Source organism: Strix aluco, chromosome 6 (assembly GCF_031877795.1).
Source record: "Strix aluco isolate bStrAlu1 chromosome 6, bStrAlu1.hap1, whole genome shotgun sequence".
In the NCBI taxonomy this organism is placed as follows: domain Eukaryota; kingdom Metazoa; phylum Chordata; class Aves; order Strigiformes; family Strigidae; genus Strix; species Strix aluco.
The window spans coordinates 39,963,542-39,981,877 of NC_133936.1; the positions used below are offsets into that span (position 1 = coordinate 39,963,542).

An 18,336-nucleotide genomic window follows, 5' to 3' on the forward strand; every position below is an offset into this window, starting at 1 on the left:
TGTGCATAATGAAGAACAAAGGGAAGCTTCGTAGCCTTCACAATGACTTTGCATTGTAAATTTGTATCTGATGGCTAGGTAGAAAAAAAATTAACAGTAGTTAATTTTATAACTATTCTGGACTTAGTACATAGGCATTTGATGTAGCAGCTTTCAGCCCTTTTCAAACAATTAAAGAGGATACCATCTACAATACAGAGCATGTAATTTATTTACTAGGGTTATTTTGCTGTCCCACTGGCAGACTGCTGTTCAGCTTTGCAAACAGCACTTTGTACACAAATCCTTCAAGAGAAAGTTTTCTTTAGGTGTCTTAAAAATTATTAGAAGGTTAAGGTTTTATTTCCTATTTACTTACCTTGCTTGTTTAGTTGATAGGAAGGACATTCAATAGTTGGAGAGGAACTAGTTAACAGTTAGGATTAGGACTTGGAGATCTTGTAGACTGCTTCTCTGTCCCTGCTGTGCTCACTCAGAAGCCAGCTCTGAAAGAAGAGTTGTATTTTGAGTTCAGGTTATTTTTTAAAATGATTGGATGTTTTGTATAAGAAGATTTGCATTAAAAACCAGTTTTGTTTTAAATCTGGTCCTCCCTGATGTGGTATCAAGATCATACATAGAGGGATCTAATTATCAAAGAGAAATAAGTAAATTTTTTTTTTAAGGTTATTGGTGTATATTAACAGAACACTCACACCCTTACTTACGGATCAAGACACAGGGTTAAGTGGTGCTCTGAAAAAAGACCACTTTTGCCTGAAGGAATTAAACAGTGTTGATTGTGGCTTTCTTATAAACCTAAGTGAATGCTGCTATAACAGCTGGTTCTAAAATCATGTTATAAAGCTGTTACTTGCTCAGTACGTTTCTTGTATTTTCTAAAAGCAACAGCTGCTTATTTATTACCCAATTATATTCAGAAGTTGAATTCAATGAGTTTCTCTACTCATGGTTGAATTAACTCATTGCTAAGCCTGTTAACTGTGCTTTTCCTTTCCTTGATCTAATGTAATTGCTGTTAGAAGGTCATGCAAAAAGAAATTTAAAATGCATCAGTTAAAGTACTTAAACCTTGTTGTCCCTGTTCCATCTACAATTGAATCAGAATAGAAAATCTGTAAACACAAGCTGTTGACATCTTAATGCAATCCCAACAGTTCTTTAGAATTTGTTCAGGGTTTTTTTAATGGTTACTGACTTTTTAAGCCCTTTAACTGTCATAACTCTGTTGGTTTATAAGTATGTGTATTTCAAAACCCAACAAACCAAATGCTCCGTGAGGAACCTGCTAGTGGGTAGAAGTTACTAAGTGTGTAGAAAGTGTTTGACATATAAACCAATCTTGCAGCATACAGTTCCTCAGAGAAAGGTATTATTCAGGATATCTGTGACAGTAGCTTTAACTTTTAAAGTAGGGAGAATACAGATATTTTGTTAGAACAGGCATGGTTCTTTATCAGCTACAGTTTTAGTTGGATTGGGGGTTTTGTGTTTGCTTGATCCACTTTTTTTGCCTCAAGAGTGGAGAGGGTGGTGGGGTTTTTTCCCTTTAAGTCAGAAAGTTTGCATCTTGGTGTCAAGGTCTTAATAAAACTATTTTTACAAGAGCAAGTATTTAGAAATGCATAGTGTCAAATACTTTGGTTCAGTCTGGATTTTAGCTATATAATATATTTTTCAATCTGAGATTTTTTTTGAAGAACTGGAGGGGTGTAAGTGCCCAAATACTGTTAGAATTCAGTATTCCAGTCTTCTTCCTGTAGACCCATGTACATACTGCAACAAGGTGCAGGGGTCACAAGGGACTGTATTCAGGTACGTGAGCTGCCAATACAAAGACTGTCAGAGAATAGTATCCTTTCTGCTGGATCGTGGCAGATGCATTGTACTGTAGCCCACATGTGCTGTACTGTTCCTCATATTCCTTTCAGCCTATTCTGATGATTTACAGCTATGCTACCTGCTTAGGATTTCTTTGCTGAGTTACCTATTCATAAGTAATCCTTGTTTGAAAGGTGGGTTGGGAGAAAGTGCAGAGAAGCAAAAGGGAATGCAGGCTGTAAATCAGAATAATGCATTGGTGGTAGATATTGGGTAGGATGCAGGGAGATGATGTTTCTTCTCGCTCTGAGGAAAAAGAAGAATTGCATCCATTTTACTGGGACTCTCCTGTACTGCAGGATTTAAAATCTTTGCTGCATTTTGGGGGCAGAATTTAGGATACTGTTAGGTAAGCTGAAATAGATCACATCAAAATGATTTGTGGAGCAGAGTTATATATAGTCTTGGAATACTTCATATGGATGGCACGATAATCTGAATATCTTTTTATAAAGTGGTGTTTCCTTTATAATTTCACATATCTAGCTAATATTAAGTAAAGAGATATCTTCCAGAAGACTAAGTAAAAAATGCATTCTGATGATATTTTTGTTGATTTTATGTTATAGCAGGCCATGATTGTCAAAGGAAGAAAGGGTTGGGTCCCACCCAGAAAGCTCTGAGGGAAGTCAGGCAGCAAAAATTCCTTGATGCTGAAAGCTCTTCCTATGATCCCGTCAAAGATGTGGAGAAGAAGATAGGCAAGACACCCAAAGGTATGCAGCAGGGGAGGTCCAGACTGGACACTAGGAAAAAATGTTTCACAGAAAGAGTGGTCAGACAGTGGAATAGGCTGCCCAGGGAGGGGGTGGAGTCACCATCCCTGGATGTGTTTAAGGGTCGTTTGGATGAGATGTTGGGGGATGTGGTGTAGGGGAGAACTTTGTAGAGTAGGGCTGATGGTTGGACTCAATGATCCCAAGGGTCTTTTCCAACCTGAATGATTCTGTGATTCTTTCCAGTCACTCAGTATCTAATCCAAAGTATACTTTAAACTTTTACTAAGCTGTGGTGAAAGATACTTGTCCAACATGACTGAAAGAAGTCATACTTAGTAAAAGTAAATAGGATAGGTAGGTAACAAGCCTTTTATTTTTAATTGTTAAATTTTTATTGTAATTAATTTTTCAGGGAATAATAGGAACTCAGAGTAGTTGAAGCTAGCAAGCTACTTTTCGAGTGTCTGATATAATTACCCTGCAGAGGAAGAGCACTGGCTGTAAATGCTTGTTGCTCTGTTAAGTTTCTTTTGTAACTGGAGAAATCCTGACCTATTCTGTAGTGCTTGCAAACTTTTCAAGCATTTCAACCTATCTGTTTCAGCTGGATCTAAAAGGTATAACATCTGGGAGACTAAGGGCAAAAACTTGGTGATTTCTTAATAATCAGTGAAAGTTTCTAAACTTGAGTATACCAAAGCTGTGTTGCTGTTTCAGTTTGGAAGTTGTGCAAAATCAAAATTAATTCTTTGTTGATTTTTTTTTTTATTGTTGAAAGGAATTTTTGTTTACTTACTGTATTCTACTTGGTTTATTTATTGAGATTGCATTTTTGGGACTATATAACAGTGCTTTTTATTTTTCCAAATCAAGGTAAACATTTTAATACCTAAAATGTCTTGATCTCTTAAAACTGTTATACTGGCCTATTTTTATTTGAGAACCACAGAGTTTAAACTGTGCTTTTTGAGAAGAAAAAAAGCTTTAGTTTACAGTGATGTAGACGGAATCAGCTTCAGTCTTTTCTTTCCCTGTCTTCACAAGAATATATCTATGGTGACTTATTTTTTGTATGTTTCTATCAGGTTTTGCAAGGGCATTTCTTCTGTCTGACACTGGTAATGCACCTCTCCTCTGACAAACACCATTTTATTTCTGTTTTCATCACTTTTCATTCTCCTGAACCTCCAAATAAAATTAGAAAAAATATATATATTCTATTGCTTTCTGAAATGCTTCTCACCACATATTGGAAATGATTCTCTATACTGTCTCGCCACCTATTAGTACCTGAGTCATACTGAAGCACCTGCCAGTTAGTCCATCTCCACCTTCCCTGCTTTTCATTTGGTGGTTGGAAACTTTCATCTTAAACTCTTATTGGTATCTCTTCTTTTCATTTTGACTTGTGAACAGATGAGTATTTCTTGGCTTATGAAATCTTATTTTTTGTTCCTGTTTCTACTGAAGTCATCAGGATTTTTATAGTAAACTTCAGTGAAGGTATACTTCACTCCTAGAATATATAAACCCTACACAGGTAGTATGCCTGTCTGGCTCTTTCTTGTTCTTTAAATTCATGAGCACTGTTAGTTGACTAGTTCTGGCAAGCATCTGTGTTTCTGCAGATCTTATGTTTCCCAAATGAGTCCTACCAGAGGCCCTGATGTCTTTATTTAATCAATGGATTAGAAGACTGGAGTGGCTCCAGAAATAAGACATCAGAAAATATGGGCATGTTTGAATGTACTAGATTTTACCATGGCTAAGCAATAATCTGAAACTCTAGGTGCACATCAAACATCTTTTTCCAACACTAGAACAATACCTTTTCTTCACATTTCATGGATCTATTATTTCTAAATATTTCCTTTCGCCTATCAAAGGAATACTACCTTAGATACCGCATGTGAATTGTCTTCTCAGGCTGTTAGAAATAAATGGCAGAGAGAATGATGAGTTTGTAGAGGGTGAAGGGGTGAGTTAAAATTGTGTTTAAAACAAAGATACTCACAGAACTCTGTCCCTTAATGCACATTTATTGAAACTACAGTTTTAATCTAAGCTATTTTATTAAAACAGTGCCTTCTTACTCAACAGTTTAGTTGTCTGAGTAGTTGTTCCAGTCAAAAGGATTAGGTATAAAGGAGTGCCTTGCCTTCCTTAGATCATTTTATGTGATACTTGGAATCAAACTTGTGTGGTGCCTCATCTCCTTTGACCTATATCAAAAGACCTTTTAAATTGTGCTGTGCCTTATGTGTATCTTTATTGAAGAGTGTACCATAAATAATAGTCTTGTTCTCATTTACAATATTGAAAATAACTCTTTAAATGTTTTTTGGGGGGTAAAATTGACTTACACATATTCAGATTACACTTCATTTAAGTTGTCCTTAATACCACAAAGGAAGTAAGAGTCAGGGCATAAATAGTTCAGTTCCATGGAATTCAGGTGAGGAATATATAGAAGAAATAAATGAAATTAAAAACCCTATATTCAAACAGTGCATTTATGACAAAATAGAGTAAAAGATAACAGAAAGTTATGGGAAATCTAGGTAAAATTCACCGTCAAATATTGTTTAGCTCTCTTCAGTAAATGTAACTGAACATTTAAAGTTTACGAAAGTTCAGAGTGAACAGTTTATTCAATTTTAAAATTTAGGCATTTGGATCATATTACGTTCAGTAAAAAGCAAATACTTTGTCATGAAATTGTATCCTTGAGACAAAATTATAAATGTTTGTATTAACTGTACTGTTACATAGGAGTGAACTATGATTTAAAATCTTTTCTGTGTCTTATAGCTAAATAGTGATCTAACAAATGTCTGTGCTTACTTTTAAGTAGATGCAAATATGACTCATAGCTGAGCTAGAAGGTTTACTTCAAGGACAGACATATATTGTGTTATTGTAATATCCTGTAAAAGCTGATGTGTAATTTAAAACCTAAGGTCCCTTTGATATGAAGTTTATCACTGAAACAGTGAAGAAGCAACTGGAATTTTTCTGAGAGAATGTATTCTGATTTTAAAGTCTTTGTTACAAAACTCAATTAAATTATACAGTAACAGGCTATTAGGCTAAACTGTTTACATATCTAGCCCTTAATAAGCCAGTATCAATAGCATAAATATTCTTAGATTAAGAATGTGCATAGAGTACTGCTTTAAACATTTAAATTAATTAAAATGCACTCACAGGTCATTAAAAGTGTAGAGAACCTTTGATAATGTGATTTTCATTATCCTGATGAAATATACTTTTCCTGTTTTTATATTTTCATTCTCCCAGGTTCCTCACAGAGTACATTCTATGTTTGATTGCTTTCATTAGTTATTAGCAGGGCAATTGCAACTTCTTTATGTTCAGTAAATCCTATTTCCACATATAATGTATTACAATTCAATTTCATTTTCTGAAGTTTTATTTGGTGTACAACTTGATCAAAAGGTGCATTGGACATTTCTGGAGTTAACACATTATCTGTTTCTGTGGAACAGATTTTGAAATTATGGACAATCGTATATTAAAAAAATGCAGAAGTAAAATCCAATGATCATACAAACATAGCTTTTGTAATTAACAAGACTTTTGGTTGAAATATCACATATATACATGTATAATACCCAAGTTTCTCCTCAATTCTATGGAAGAAGGCATACAAAATTTAGAACTGCTGTTTCTGTGCTCTCAAACAGAAGGGAAGTGTCATGTCCCGCTCAGGTGAGGGAGACAAGTGACTCAGATTCGCAAATCCCCAACGGAGCGGACAACGGTGAGACAAGTCTCAAAGTCCAAGCATTTATTAACTACCCACAATGTACTAACTGAACACACGATAACTGGCTAAGTGTATAGCAAGTTGTGGTAAGCAGTACAGTATGCCTTGCCTTTCTTAATGGTAGTGAAGGAAAAAGGGGGAAAAGGAAAGAGAGGGAGATGGAGGGAATAGAGGAATAGAGATCACCAGTCTGAGTTCCTCCATCAATCCCACCAGTGAGGGTTCCAGGAGGCATCCATCTTTTTCGCTTGCATCCGTCTTCTTCACTTCACTGCACTCTCCAGGCCCCCCGCCCTCTTCCCCCCCGCCTCGATTTATACCCACTTTCCTTGGGTCCGTCCCCTAGGTTGACCCACATACCTACATATCCCATGTACAGGGAGGGGTAAGGTGTTTCATGGGATGATGTAATTATCATGATCATGTTAGTCTTCGATAGCATATTGAGGGATGTCAACTTTAATATGCATTTTGTGGATAATGAAGCAAAGGTCATTCACCGGACAGATGGCCCTTGAAGTTTGTCCAGGTGCACCAGAGCAGAACTGTCCTGTCTCCACAGGGCTCCTCCCTCCAGCTGCATCCTGTTATTGGGGCAGCCTTATCAGCTTTGACCTCCACACCATCCACCCTGTGACTATAGTTTCGTCTTGCAACTGTTTGAGGCATTCCTTAGCTCGGAGGGCCTCAACTTTTATGTCTTTCTCAGGTTGTTTTTCTCAGTCCATGTTTCTCACAGGCCTGGTTTTTCATCTCTCACAGGAAAGTAAAACCAAATGATTGCTTAATCAGATTATTGAGTTTGAATATAAATTAGCACAGCCGTATTGGGACAGAATTGGAAAGATGAGGTCCCAAAATACAGTGAGGAAGGTTTGTAAATGAAATAGGCAATCATTTTGTGTTTGTAGTAAGGTTACTAAGAAAGCACTGATTTGATATTCAGTAGAGAGAAGAGGACTGACAGATAATACTGGGAATACTTATTTCTACAGTCCTTCACTGGTATAATAAAACTCCAGACAGATAGCTAAGAAAATTAATACCAGTTACAAAGATAGAAGATCGCAGTCTAGAGAAGGGGAAAGAAAATACAATGTCTGTATTTCAAATGAGATAAAAAGTAAAAGCTAATAAATTATAGACTAGACAGTGTAACTTCAATTCCCAAGGAAATTTGTAATGAACAAATGAAATTTTACTGAACATCTGGAAGAAACCAGGAACAGAAGTAACCGTGAAAATGGATTTGCAAGGAAAAAGTGTTTCAATCCAGTCTAAATTAGATCCATAACAGGATAAGAGGTCTCATGGATAGAAGAGGAGCAGTAAATGTTGTAACTTTATCTTATTCTCAAAATATGAGTGTCTTATGTTTTTAATAAGGTTTTGGACACTGTGCCACAGATCATTCTGATTAGCAGCTGTGGATGTCACATGTCCATGTCTGGCCTGACAGAATTTTCCTAAATTAATGGAAAACAGGTTGGAAACATGCAAATATTGAATAGGCTTTTGCTGGGATATGTTGTTAATGGTGATCTGGAAAATGAAACAGAAAATATGCTGACTAAACTTGCAGACCAAATGAACTGGGTTTGGTGGGGGTGGAACAGCAAGCACAATTGAGGACAGGAGTACAGTTCAAAACTTGACCTGTTGGAGAATTGATTTAAAGAAATAACATGTAATGTAAGAAAAGGTGCAAAGCTCTACCTTTAAAAAAAGATCAAATGTACAAATACAGAATAAGAAAAGAAAGAGTCAAATAGCTTTTTTTTTTTTTAGAATAGACTCTAGGGTTTGTTGTATAAAACAAGCTTAGCATGAGTCAACAATGACATAATATTGCAGAATAGCAGAACAGCATACTGCAGTGTAAACCAGGACTATTGTACAGAGGATGTGGAATATTCGTCTTGCTTTGTTCAGTTGGCATGTATCTTTGGCTGGAGCATTGTGTTCAGTTTGATCACAGCTCTTCAGGAGACAAGTGAAGCATCTACAATAGAGCAATAAGTATGATTAGAAGTCTGTGAAATATAACTGTCAAAGCAAAGGTGAAAAGTAAAATTGCGTAGCCTACAGAAAAGAACACTAAGGGGAGGCAGGATACATCCTTAAAATCTAAAAGAAATCTGTTAAAAAAACCCAAAACCAACAAAACAACCTCTTAGAACAAGAAATAATAAAGTAGAAATGCAATAAGAATGATTCAGATTACATCTTGCACAATTTATGGTGATAAATATAGTGAAGCCCTGGAATAGATTGCCTATGGAGTTTATGTTACTGGAATAGGACAGACAGATTTTTCTGAGGAATAACATAGGTGCAGTGTCCCCTTGGGAAAAAGGATTTTTTTTAGCTGTCTAGCTGTCATTATTAGTTTGATTTTCCCCCAAAAATTGTACTTAAGGGAAGATTATTTCTGCCTTACCTTAAAATAGCAGGCCACTTCTAACTTTCTATTAAAGAATAGCAACATCAAAATATGTTTTTATAATTCCCATTTGACTTGATGGCTGGGGAAAGGGGAAAGACTCACATTAGTGCCAGCAGATGGGAAAGCATTCAGAAGATATGCCAGCTAGCAAATGTGTATTTGTGAACTGATGAGCATGACTGTAGCTGTACAACACGTACAGCATGTGCAGCTTCTTGTCCAGTGGGACTGTCATCAGGTACACAGGGAGCTGGAGTTATTGTGGTGATAGTGGATATTAAGCATCAAAGAATACGTATCTTTAGAATGTGATGCCTCTTCTAGTTATGGAATTGATGTTTCATGACTCAAATGTTAAGAATATGATCCAAGATTAACTGGATGTAAGCTAAGAAGTGTTCTTTGGTTGATTCTGCTGGAATTTAGTTTAAAAGAATCACATATTTTGTTAGGCAATACTTCAGTTTTTTAAAACCTCCTACTATAGACTTGAAAATGGTAAAAAAACCCCCACCTTTTTGGATAAAATCCATGCTTTTAATTTGTGTATGATATTCTGTATGTAATAGATGATGTGATGATGGCTTTAGTTTTAGGCTTTGCCTAAAAGTCTTTTTAAATATGACAGGCCTACATGGAGAAAATAAGAAAATGTTTAAGAATGTTAGCTACAAATAAAGCTGTATAGAAAAAAGAAAATTCATACATCTGCAAGAAAAATTTATGAAAGACAACATAGATATAATTTTCCATCCATCATTGCAGCTTTGTTAACTCAAGACACCCAAAGCCATGCATTTCTAGAAATAGATTGTTTGATATTTGAAGCCATTGGTACTTGATAAAATTACCTTGCAGAGCATCCAAAGGGTTTCTTTGTGCTAAAGAACATTGCTTATTTTGAGTCATTACATGCTGCTAAGAATAATAAAATAACAGGCCCCCAAGACTGAAAACAAATACAGAAGAATGTTGGAAAGTAAGATGCATTTGATCCTAATTTTAATTGTAGATATGCTTTGCATATTCATATATTTCTTTCTGTAGTTGAGTGTAAATAGTGACAGATTTTAGAATAATAGCCTGTCTTCTGTGAGACTCTGAATTTCACTCTTGCTGTAATTATTTGCAAAAACTGCTGATAATAAAATTGCTAATATTATATATGCAAATGGTTTGATTTCCTGGAAAAGGGACCTACTGAAATTGTATTTAATTTAAGAAAAAACCTTTGAATGTTACTGAGAAAATGTTAAAAAAAAAAAAAAAATTATATAAATATAAAAAATACAAAGACTTTAAAATGTTTATTTTTATTGATCGCTGTTGCCATTGCTACATTCCTCAGGACAGACAACCCTGACAAATGGAAAGAGCTGGGAATTGTGTTGTGCATAAGGGTTTCCTTTATCCCACAGGAGTTCCTGCAATGCTTTCCCTCCTTCCCTTTGGGCTTCATGATAGGATTTGACTTTGCATGATTTAAGAGGGAACTTGACAGCAGGACAAGAGCCTCCACACAAAGCACACACAGCAGGTGGCAGAATGATGCTTGTACAACTCTCAGTAATGTCAGCATTGTTTGGCCTTTGAGACCATAATTGAGTAATTTCATTAACTCTGGAATAATGCTTTGTGTTCCCTTTTAATTAAAGTGTCAAGACCTTAACATTTCTCTTGGAAATAGTTTGGGAATTTTGGAGGGGTCAAGGAGGAGAATGATTTAGTTGTGCTTGTTCCTTCACTAACAAATGTACGGTGCTTACAGCACACTTTTTGAAACATGCTAGGTGAAATGCCACCGAATGGGATCCTGCCAGTACAACTTCTCTCTGTAATTGTAATGCTCTTCTCAATGTTTAACTTTTGCCAGGGTCTCTGTTCTCTTAAAGAAAAGAGATATTGCTATCATTAGAATGCACTACACAAGACATACAGCAGTGCACCCCTGGTTGGGTACCTTGGTTATGATGTTATTGATGCAAACTTCATTACACTTGAAAAATGTCGATTGTTTTTAAGAAGGGTTATTTTGTGTGAGAGGAAAAATATAAATTCCACAGAAGTCTATTTCCAGTTACAATTCTTCTGTTTTTTTAAGGTCTGTTTCATAATAAAAATTTTATAATGCAAGAAGTGTGAAAAGTTATGTAATAATTTTGGAACCCTATATACATAGTTTTATCTTTCAATACAACAAAACTATGATCTGCTTTGGCATTTCTGGGTATTGATAAAATACATATAAAAATGTTAATTACTTAATTGTAATTGATATACAGTTGCAGGTCAAAATGTTCAGAATGGTAAATGTATTTAACTGGGGGAATAATCACCACTATATTTTTAAAGAAATATTTTCCCAGAAGAAACATTTGCAATATAAAATTCAGCAGTTAACTTACATTGGTGTTCAGAGATGTGGTTAAAAGGGACAATATGTGAACTACTGCAATATGTACTTACACAAAAAAAGTAGATTGAATGAGGCCAAGGTTAACAATACTAATTGGTTTTTGTTTTTCTATTTTAATGTAGTTTAGCTTAAATTATTCATGCATAAAACTAGATCCCTTTCAAATTACTGAAATGTGATTGAAATATGAAATAAGCACTCAGACCCCAAAATCTGGAAGGAAGGGCTCAGGTGCTCACTAACTGTGGTATTTGTATTTCAAATTAACTATTCTATACTAAGTTACGGATTTTGGTGTTTTGGTCTTTTTTTCCAATATTTAAACAAAGCCTTTGCATATGTAAACATCACTTTAAGGAAAATGAAATTCAACATTAGCATTTCGTTTTCATGGTAACAAATCTCTCTAACATACCATAAGTACTCTAGCAGGAACGTGCACTGCTCATCATGTTCAGGGTTGTTTGTCTTGTATATTCCAACAGTACTTCTGGGAGTAGAAAGTAAAGTCTTAATTGTTTTTGTTTGAATACAATTAAATGAAATAAAATGCTAAGGTTGTATTCCAAACAGTTTATGAATTAATAATCAGACAATTTTCTCCAGAAAATTTAATTATTTTTCATTGTAGTGTTGCATACTATGAAGATAATGTTAATGGGTCACAGGACTTTTCATAATTGTATTTCCAGTTCAAATCTAGGCCTGACAGGTTTGATCATGATTAAAACTAGTTGTTGTATAATCATGCATTTGTTGATCTTACCTTTTCTTGCATGCAATAACCAAAGTGAAATCTCTGTCAGCAGGGAGATTGAGTTCTGACAGAATACTGAAAATTTATCATCTTCTCAGTCTTCAGGAGGAAACATCACTGGAACGGAGAGAAGCTCTTATTGGCCTTTCTGTGTAGTCTGTGAAAGATCCATTGAGGTTGCTGCCTTCCCCCCCCATTCAGTTTATTTGTCCTTAACCAGCTTGTTTTATACAGATCACTGAACAATTGTCAAATGGTAGCACCTTCACTCCTATCAAGTAAGGGGTTTGATTTCTTGAGGAAAGGTTCCTTGGTGAAGGATTTCTGCTGGCTACTAACCTGTAACGATCTATATACAGGTGGGTTTTGTCTGCCAGTGGAACAGAAATAATTTCACAGAGTGACATTTAGACGGTAAAGGTGGATCAAATCTGCTGCTGCTAAATGCAACCACGTGTGTAAAGCACAACTGCTAAACAGCATACACTCTGCAACAGGAAACAATTTTGTAGATATGTTAAGAATGTTTTCAAACAAGTGCAGTCTGATGTCTTACTGTGGAGTTTGGCCATGATCTCTCGGAGCCTTGTCTTTGAGGGGAAAAAGCACAGTGTATTCTTTTGTACTCAAGTGGTTTCAAATTCCATTTAAAAGAATGCTCTTTTTTCTGTTACAGTCCTCCTTTCTTCTCCCTAACAGCCACCCTCTTCTTTCCTACTTCTATTCTCTTTGTAAATACTTGAAATTCTTTCAACTAAGGTGCTGAATTAAAAAGTTATTTACATGAGTTTGAAAGTCTAGTATAGAACTCTGTTATGCAAAACACAGGACAAAACATGCTAATGTGATAGCAGTAGTATTATACACTCAGCCAGTGGTTTCAGTTTACATCTCTTATATATTTTGTGACGTTTTTCTGTATTCATGTTTACAAGTTTTTATCATCTCGTGTATATACAGTTCAGATAGTGTGCTAAGTATTGTAAACCATCGAAAGCAGATCAGTCAATCAGACATTCAATTTACCACACATCTGCAACTGCTTTTATTTTTGCAGGAATGCTTCACTCATGGTAGAAGGCAAAGCTGTCCGATGTTTCTGTAGCACCTGTAGAGAAATTGTTCTCTTCAAGCAATACAGAAAAACTGAGATCGCTTGCTGTGATTTAAATCTGTCAAGAACAATTTCCACAACTTTTTACAGGTTAAAAAGTAAAAGAACAAACAAACAAAAAAGTTTTTAAAGATTTAGTCACATGTACCAGTGGTATTTGTTAATGTGAGAATTCTTTGTGTACATTATATTTCCACACTTCTGTTGTATACTGATTATTATTTTTTAAATTTTGTTTAGAATACTTAGATCTTGTAGCTAATTTGGGAACAATGCATATAGCTGTAACATCTGTCTCAGCTGTTTGTATATACATTTTTCATGCCTATTGCCTAAGGAAATGGCTATAAAAGGGTATTCATAATAGTAAAGAAATTCACAAGCCTCCTTCGCACTTCATGTAAAAATGGTTGCAATGCTGGTATGGTGTACATGCCCTGGCTTGAACCCAGCAGATAAAATAATCAGAAAGAGCAGCATGTATCCATGTTAACGTAGTAGTTTGGGAGAATACCCCAATTATGTGTTTCAGATCACTGAGTTGGTTAGCGTGACGATATTGTCCTTGCATTATTGCAAATAAGAAAGATAATAATGAAGATAGAGTTGAAATAGTAGCTATTTTAACTTTTAAAGATTATCCTTTGGAAATAAAAAAAATCTTATTTTGAGTATATTGTACATGGAATTTTTGATATACATTCAGTTGTTAAGTGATTGGTTTTGTCCAAACATAATAGTAATTTGAAAGAGATGTTCTCTTGATTTCCAGGATATAAGGCTTTGGCAGCTTTTTCTTCTGCTGCTTCTGTTCTGTTGTTGACTAAACTTCACTTGTTCTGATTTTGACTCTCCAGCTTCTCTTCTGTTTTGCAAACTAATAGTTCATGGCCAACCTTTGCCTGCCACCAAAGCTTTGAACAAGCAGTGTATGTAGACTTGCTTTTGATCTCAAAAATCCACCCAGGCTAAAATACTTTTGGAAATAACAATGAAGAGAAGCTGAAGGGGCTTTGTTGGCACTACTGTTTAATTATAGAGTTTTGTTTTATTTTAATGGAAGACAGCCTATTAGGCACTAATTAAGTGTTTTAGAAACTGTGTAAACATGAGAATGAGAGGGGAAGGCTGACAATACTCGGAACATGTTTAAGTTTAATTGGATATGTCCTGTGTCGTATTCTGTAACTCCTGTATTCTTTCTAAAAACACAACCAATCTAATATATTCGTGTACATTCTTAACCTTGGTGCTACTTTAACTGATTTTTGGTCTGAGAATCATAGCAAGGATCTCTTCACAGTCTGTGTGTAGTTTATTTCCATTTTTGTCAGGATACACACACAGTAAGCTTCTAGCCACCATCTGGTAAGCTGTACGAGTAGACAGGCTCAGTGGCAGTAAAACAGGCTGTATGTGCCAAAGCCGTGGCTAGGAGCTTAGTCAGGACACGCCAACACCTGTGCAGGAGACTATTCTTATTCAGCTATAGCAGCTACTCAGCGATGCTTTAGATTGTCTTAAATTTTATACTTTTGAAACAATCCTTTTCTAGTTTTTTGGAATAAAAAGTTTATTTTCTTAAATAATTTATGAATGTCAGGAAAGCTTTTAAATTGGAGATTTGGAGCTATAAATATTGTTCCTAATATCACAAATCCTGTTTTTATTACTTCTAAAAATTTTTACTAATTGAATTGATTCATCATGAATTTCATGTCTGAAGTAAGTTACTGTGATAAAAGTAATGAGAAGAAACAAGAAAAGGGTGACCTTTTTGATTCTCTTCCCAGCCAATTGTATTTGAATGTCATTTAGTATGTCATTGGATTGTTCTAGTCAATATATTAATGTCACAGCTGAGGTTTGATTTTATTAGTGCTGTCTTTTTGGTGAGTCTGCATCAACTCTAATTTGGATATTATTTTTAGCTACACAGGTATGTGCCTGTGTTTTATGAATTAGAGGTTGTTCTACTTGTAGTTAATATCATCTTGATATACTTTAGCTGCACACCCTATACATGTAAACCAATGGGGTTTAAGGTTTTCAATTTTTCTTCTCAAAAGAGTCTATACATTTAACAGCAATTAGTATTTAAAGCTCTGCAAAGGTGTTTAGGTTCCCTGTCATAGAAGTTATTAGGAGTAGATGCCAGTGTGATTCCAGCAGATTTCTGAGTCTGATCTGGAAGCAGAGTATTATAGAATTTTTCATCAGTTAGGGGCTGGAAGTTGGAGACTTTATTAGGATTTCCTTCAGGGCAGATACAAAGGGAGTCCAGAGGTACAGCTGATGGCTGAAACATTATAGGCCTTTTATCTAATGTGTAACAATGGCTGTGATCACATAGAAAACATCTTTAAAAACATATTAAATGCCTTTAGTAACTGCAGTTTATTTGAGTAAAAATTTTGTTGGGTTTTCTTCCAGTTTTACTGTGTGAAAGCTCTTGCCAAATATTGCCTTCAGTGCCTGCAGATTGAAGGCAGAAGCACAACAAAAAATGAAACAATTTAAGGTGTTGGTGTGACAGCTGAGGGTAGAAATGAAAGATAAAAGAATGAAATGACAGGTGACGAAGACAAGGCAGTTGTATGAGGAAGATGACTGGATCTTTGGGGAGTTTGAAATAAAAAGGCAATTTACAGTGTAGTGCAGAAATTAATGTAAGCATGGGGAAGCATAGAGGAAAACGTGATTGTGAATCTTGTGTTGCAGGTGAAAAGTGAACTGTAGCAATTCTATGTTTGCTTGAATACCAACAAGTAGAAGTTTGCAATCAGGCACTCTAGATCAGAAATGAGAAACTGAAGAAGACCTGCCAGCAGAAATAGATTTTATACCCAGATCCAAAAGGCATTTTCCACAAACGCTCTTTTTCTGAAACTACTGCTGTCCTTACGTGTTTTCACTGTAAGAACGCTGAAATACCTGCCAATTAGAGTAGGACTTAAAATGGGAAAGGTGGCAGTGCAGGTCTGTCTCTTTCTGCATAAGTGGAAGAATTATGTTTCATATCATTTTCTACATACCATGTCTTACATACCTAGGAATAAATGGAAGCTAGAAAAAGAATAATAGACTGAAAGGTTGGTAAGAGCATGGCAGATGACTATGAACTGCAAATAAACAAAGAGTAAGGCAATGATAAAAATGATACGTGATAAAAAATAAGGGGATAACAGATTATTATGGTTTAGAATTTCAGAGGATAAAAGTAGGACAGAAAAGCTACAGTTAAATTTGTGTGTGGAAGGGCCTAGTGGAATTTTTGTCTTGTGAAATCAACAGAGAATGAGGACATCTGATACAGATAGAATATTGGCAAAGGAAATCTAGTTTGCCTACTCCTGTCCACTTGGCTTTACTGTAAAGAGGAATGTGTCAAGGTGGGTTGCTCTCCTAAGCTTTTACTAAAGTCATAGAGAAAGATGCCAAGAAGATGAGGTAGAAGGTTGACATTTACAAACCCAATTTATTTCATAATACAAGTGGGAGTGAAATTCAGATTTAGAATGGATTACATTTTTGTGGGGGTTATTACTGTGGATAAGGGAGAGTCGTACCTGCTCAGGCACATTCAAAGGGCATTTAGACATAATTTTATGACCAGTGAATCAGGGCTCAAGGGAGAGTCTGAACGTCTATAGATTCTCAAGAATTGGGAAAGTTACAAGAAAAAGCTTTTGCTAGAGGAGTAGATGGAGGAAGCAAAGGCAATAGTATAAGGATAGTCAAAATAACTTGAGAGGGTACTTTCCTAAAAAGCCGGGTGGTATGCCGGTTTGCACAATTTCCTTATTTTGTATGCTGCTAGGTTCTGTATGCTCTATGGCAGAATTCTTTGGAGTGTCCACTTCTCAGCCTGTTTTTTCCCACTAGGGTCTCACTCACCTTATATCCAGGCTGTCTTTTTAGTTTTTCTAAAACACTTTTTTATCCAGAGTTTATCTCTAGAAATGTCCTGTGAATTAAAACAAGCTGATGCAACCTGTGATCAGACAATTTTTTAATTTTTCCTGGGTAGCGTTGGGTTTTATCGCTCTCTCCGTTGTACATTTCTGGTACTGTCTCAATGCCTAGATTTAGAATGAAATTGCAAATTGTCTTGGTTCTGTCTATGGATGAGCAGTTGTGGAGAGTTGGTTTCAGATATTCCCTCTGATTTTGTTAGAGTGGACAGAACAGAAAGCTGCTGCATATGAAAGGGTATTCTACACTTTGAAGAGGGAGACCAAGAAAGACAAATAGAATCTAGTTCAATTTCAGAATTGAGTTGGTTTTGAGGGGCTAATGGCAACAAAAAGCAGTACAAACTGTTACTTGCATTCTCACTAAGGATATATGATTTTGAATACAAAAAAAGAACAGGTCTATTGGGTAAACCATTGCTGGTTTTTAGATTAAAACTAATTTTGGGTCTCCATGCCATCTGTCCTAACCCACATAAACCAATTACTTTTCTATTGAGAGTACACAGACTAGGTTCAAGAATTGAATAAGATCTTGCAGTTTCTGATATCCCATACGAACGCTCAGTCTTTCAGTTTTCTAACTTAGGAATCAAGTGGTAATTTCATTCCTTCATCTCCTCCTGTAGTAAGAAATTGTCTCAGTGAGATTGTGCCAGCAATCTATGGATACTTCCAGAACTATCTTTAAGGTGTAAAAAGTGACTCAGGAAATGGAGAACTATAATACAGAAAACTAAAAAGTGTATATGATTAGTAGTAATATTAATACAAATTATCCCATGATTGTAGAACATAGATTTACCCACAATTAGCAGTACAAAATCACCATAAGTAATGTTACTAATGTGGTAAAGTCTGACATGAAGCCTTAAATGGAGACTCACCAAATGTTTTCAGAGTTTTTTTGTTTTTTTTTTTTTTTTTCTCATAAGCTATTTAGCATTTTTATGTGTGACTCAGAAAAAAAGAATCTCAAAAATCTGACTGGGATTTGATTCAGAGCTACTGAAGTAGAACAGATGACACACTGCAGAGGTCTTATTTCATGAAGAGACCAGGTAAATGAGGAGGGAAAAGTCTGGATCACTTGGTAAACAAAGTAGAAATAAAACTCTACTTTTTTACTTTAGTGTCTGTTAAGGTTCAAAGAATCATAGGATAGTGTGGGTTGGAAGGGACCTTTAAAGATTGTCTAGCCCAACCCCCCCTGCAAGGAGCAGGGACATCTTCAACTAG

General features: G+C 35.6%; 1 protein-coding gene across 1 annotated transcript in view; it reads left to right on the plus strand.

The window, feature by feature from the left end:
• Positions 1-18,336, plus strand: part of SPAG16 (sperm associated antigen 16) — a 468,867-nt gene that overhangs the window by 29,090 nt on the left and 421,441 nt on the right. Inside the window, 1 exon segment of the mRNA XM_074829742.1 lies at positions 2,451-2,592. Within this exon segment, the coding sequence (XP_074685843.1) occupies positions 2,451-2,592 (142 nt within the window).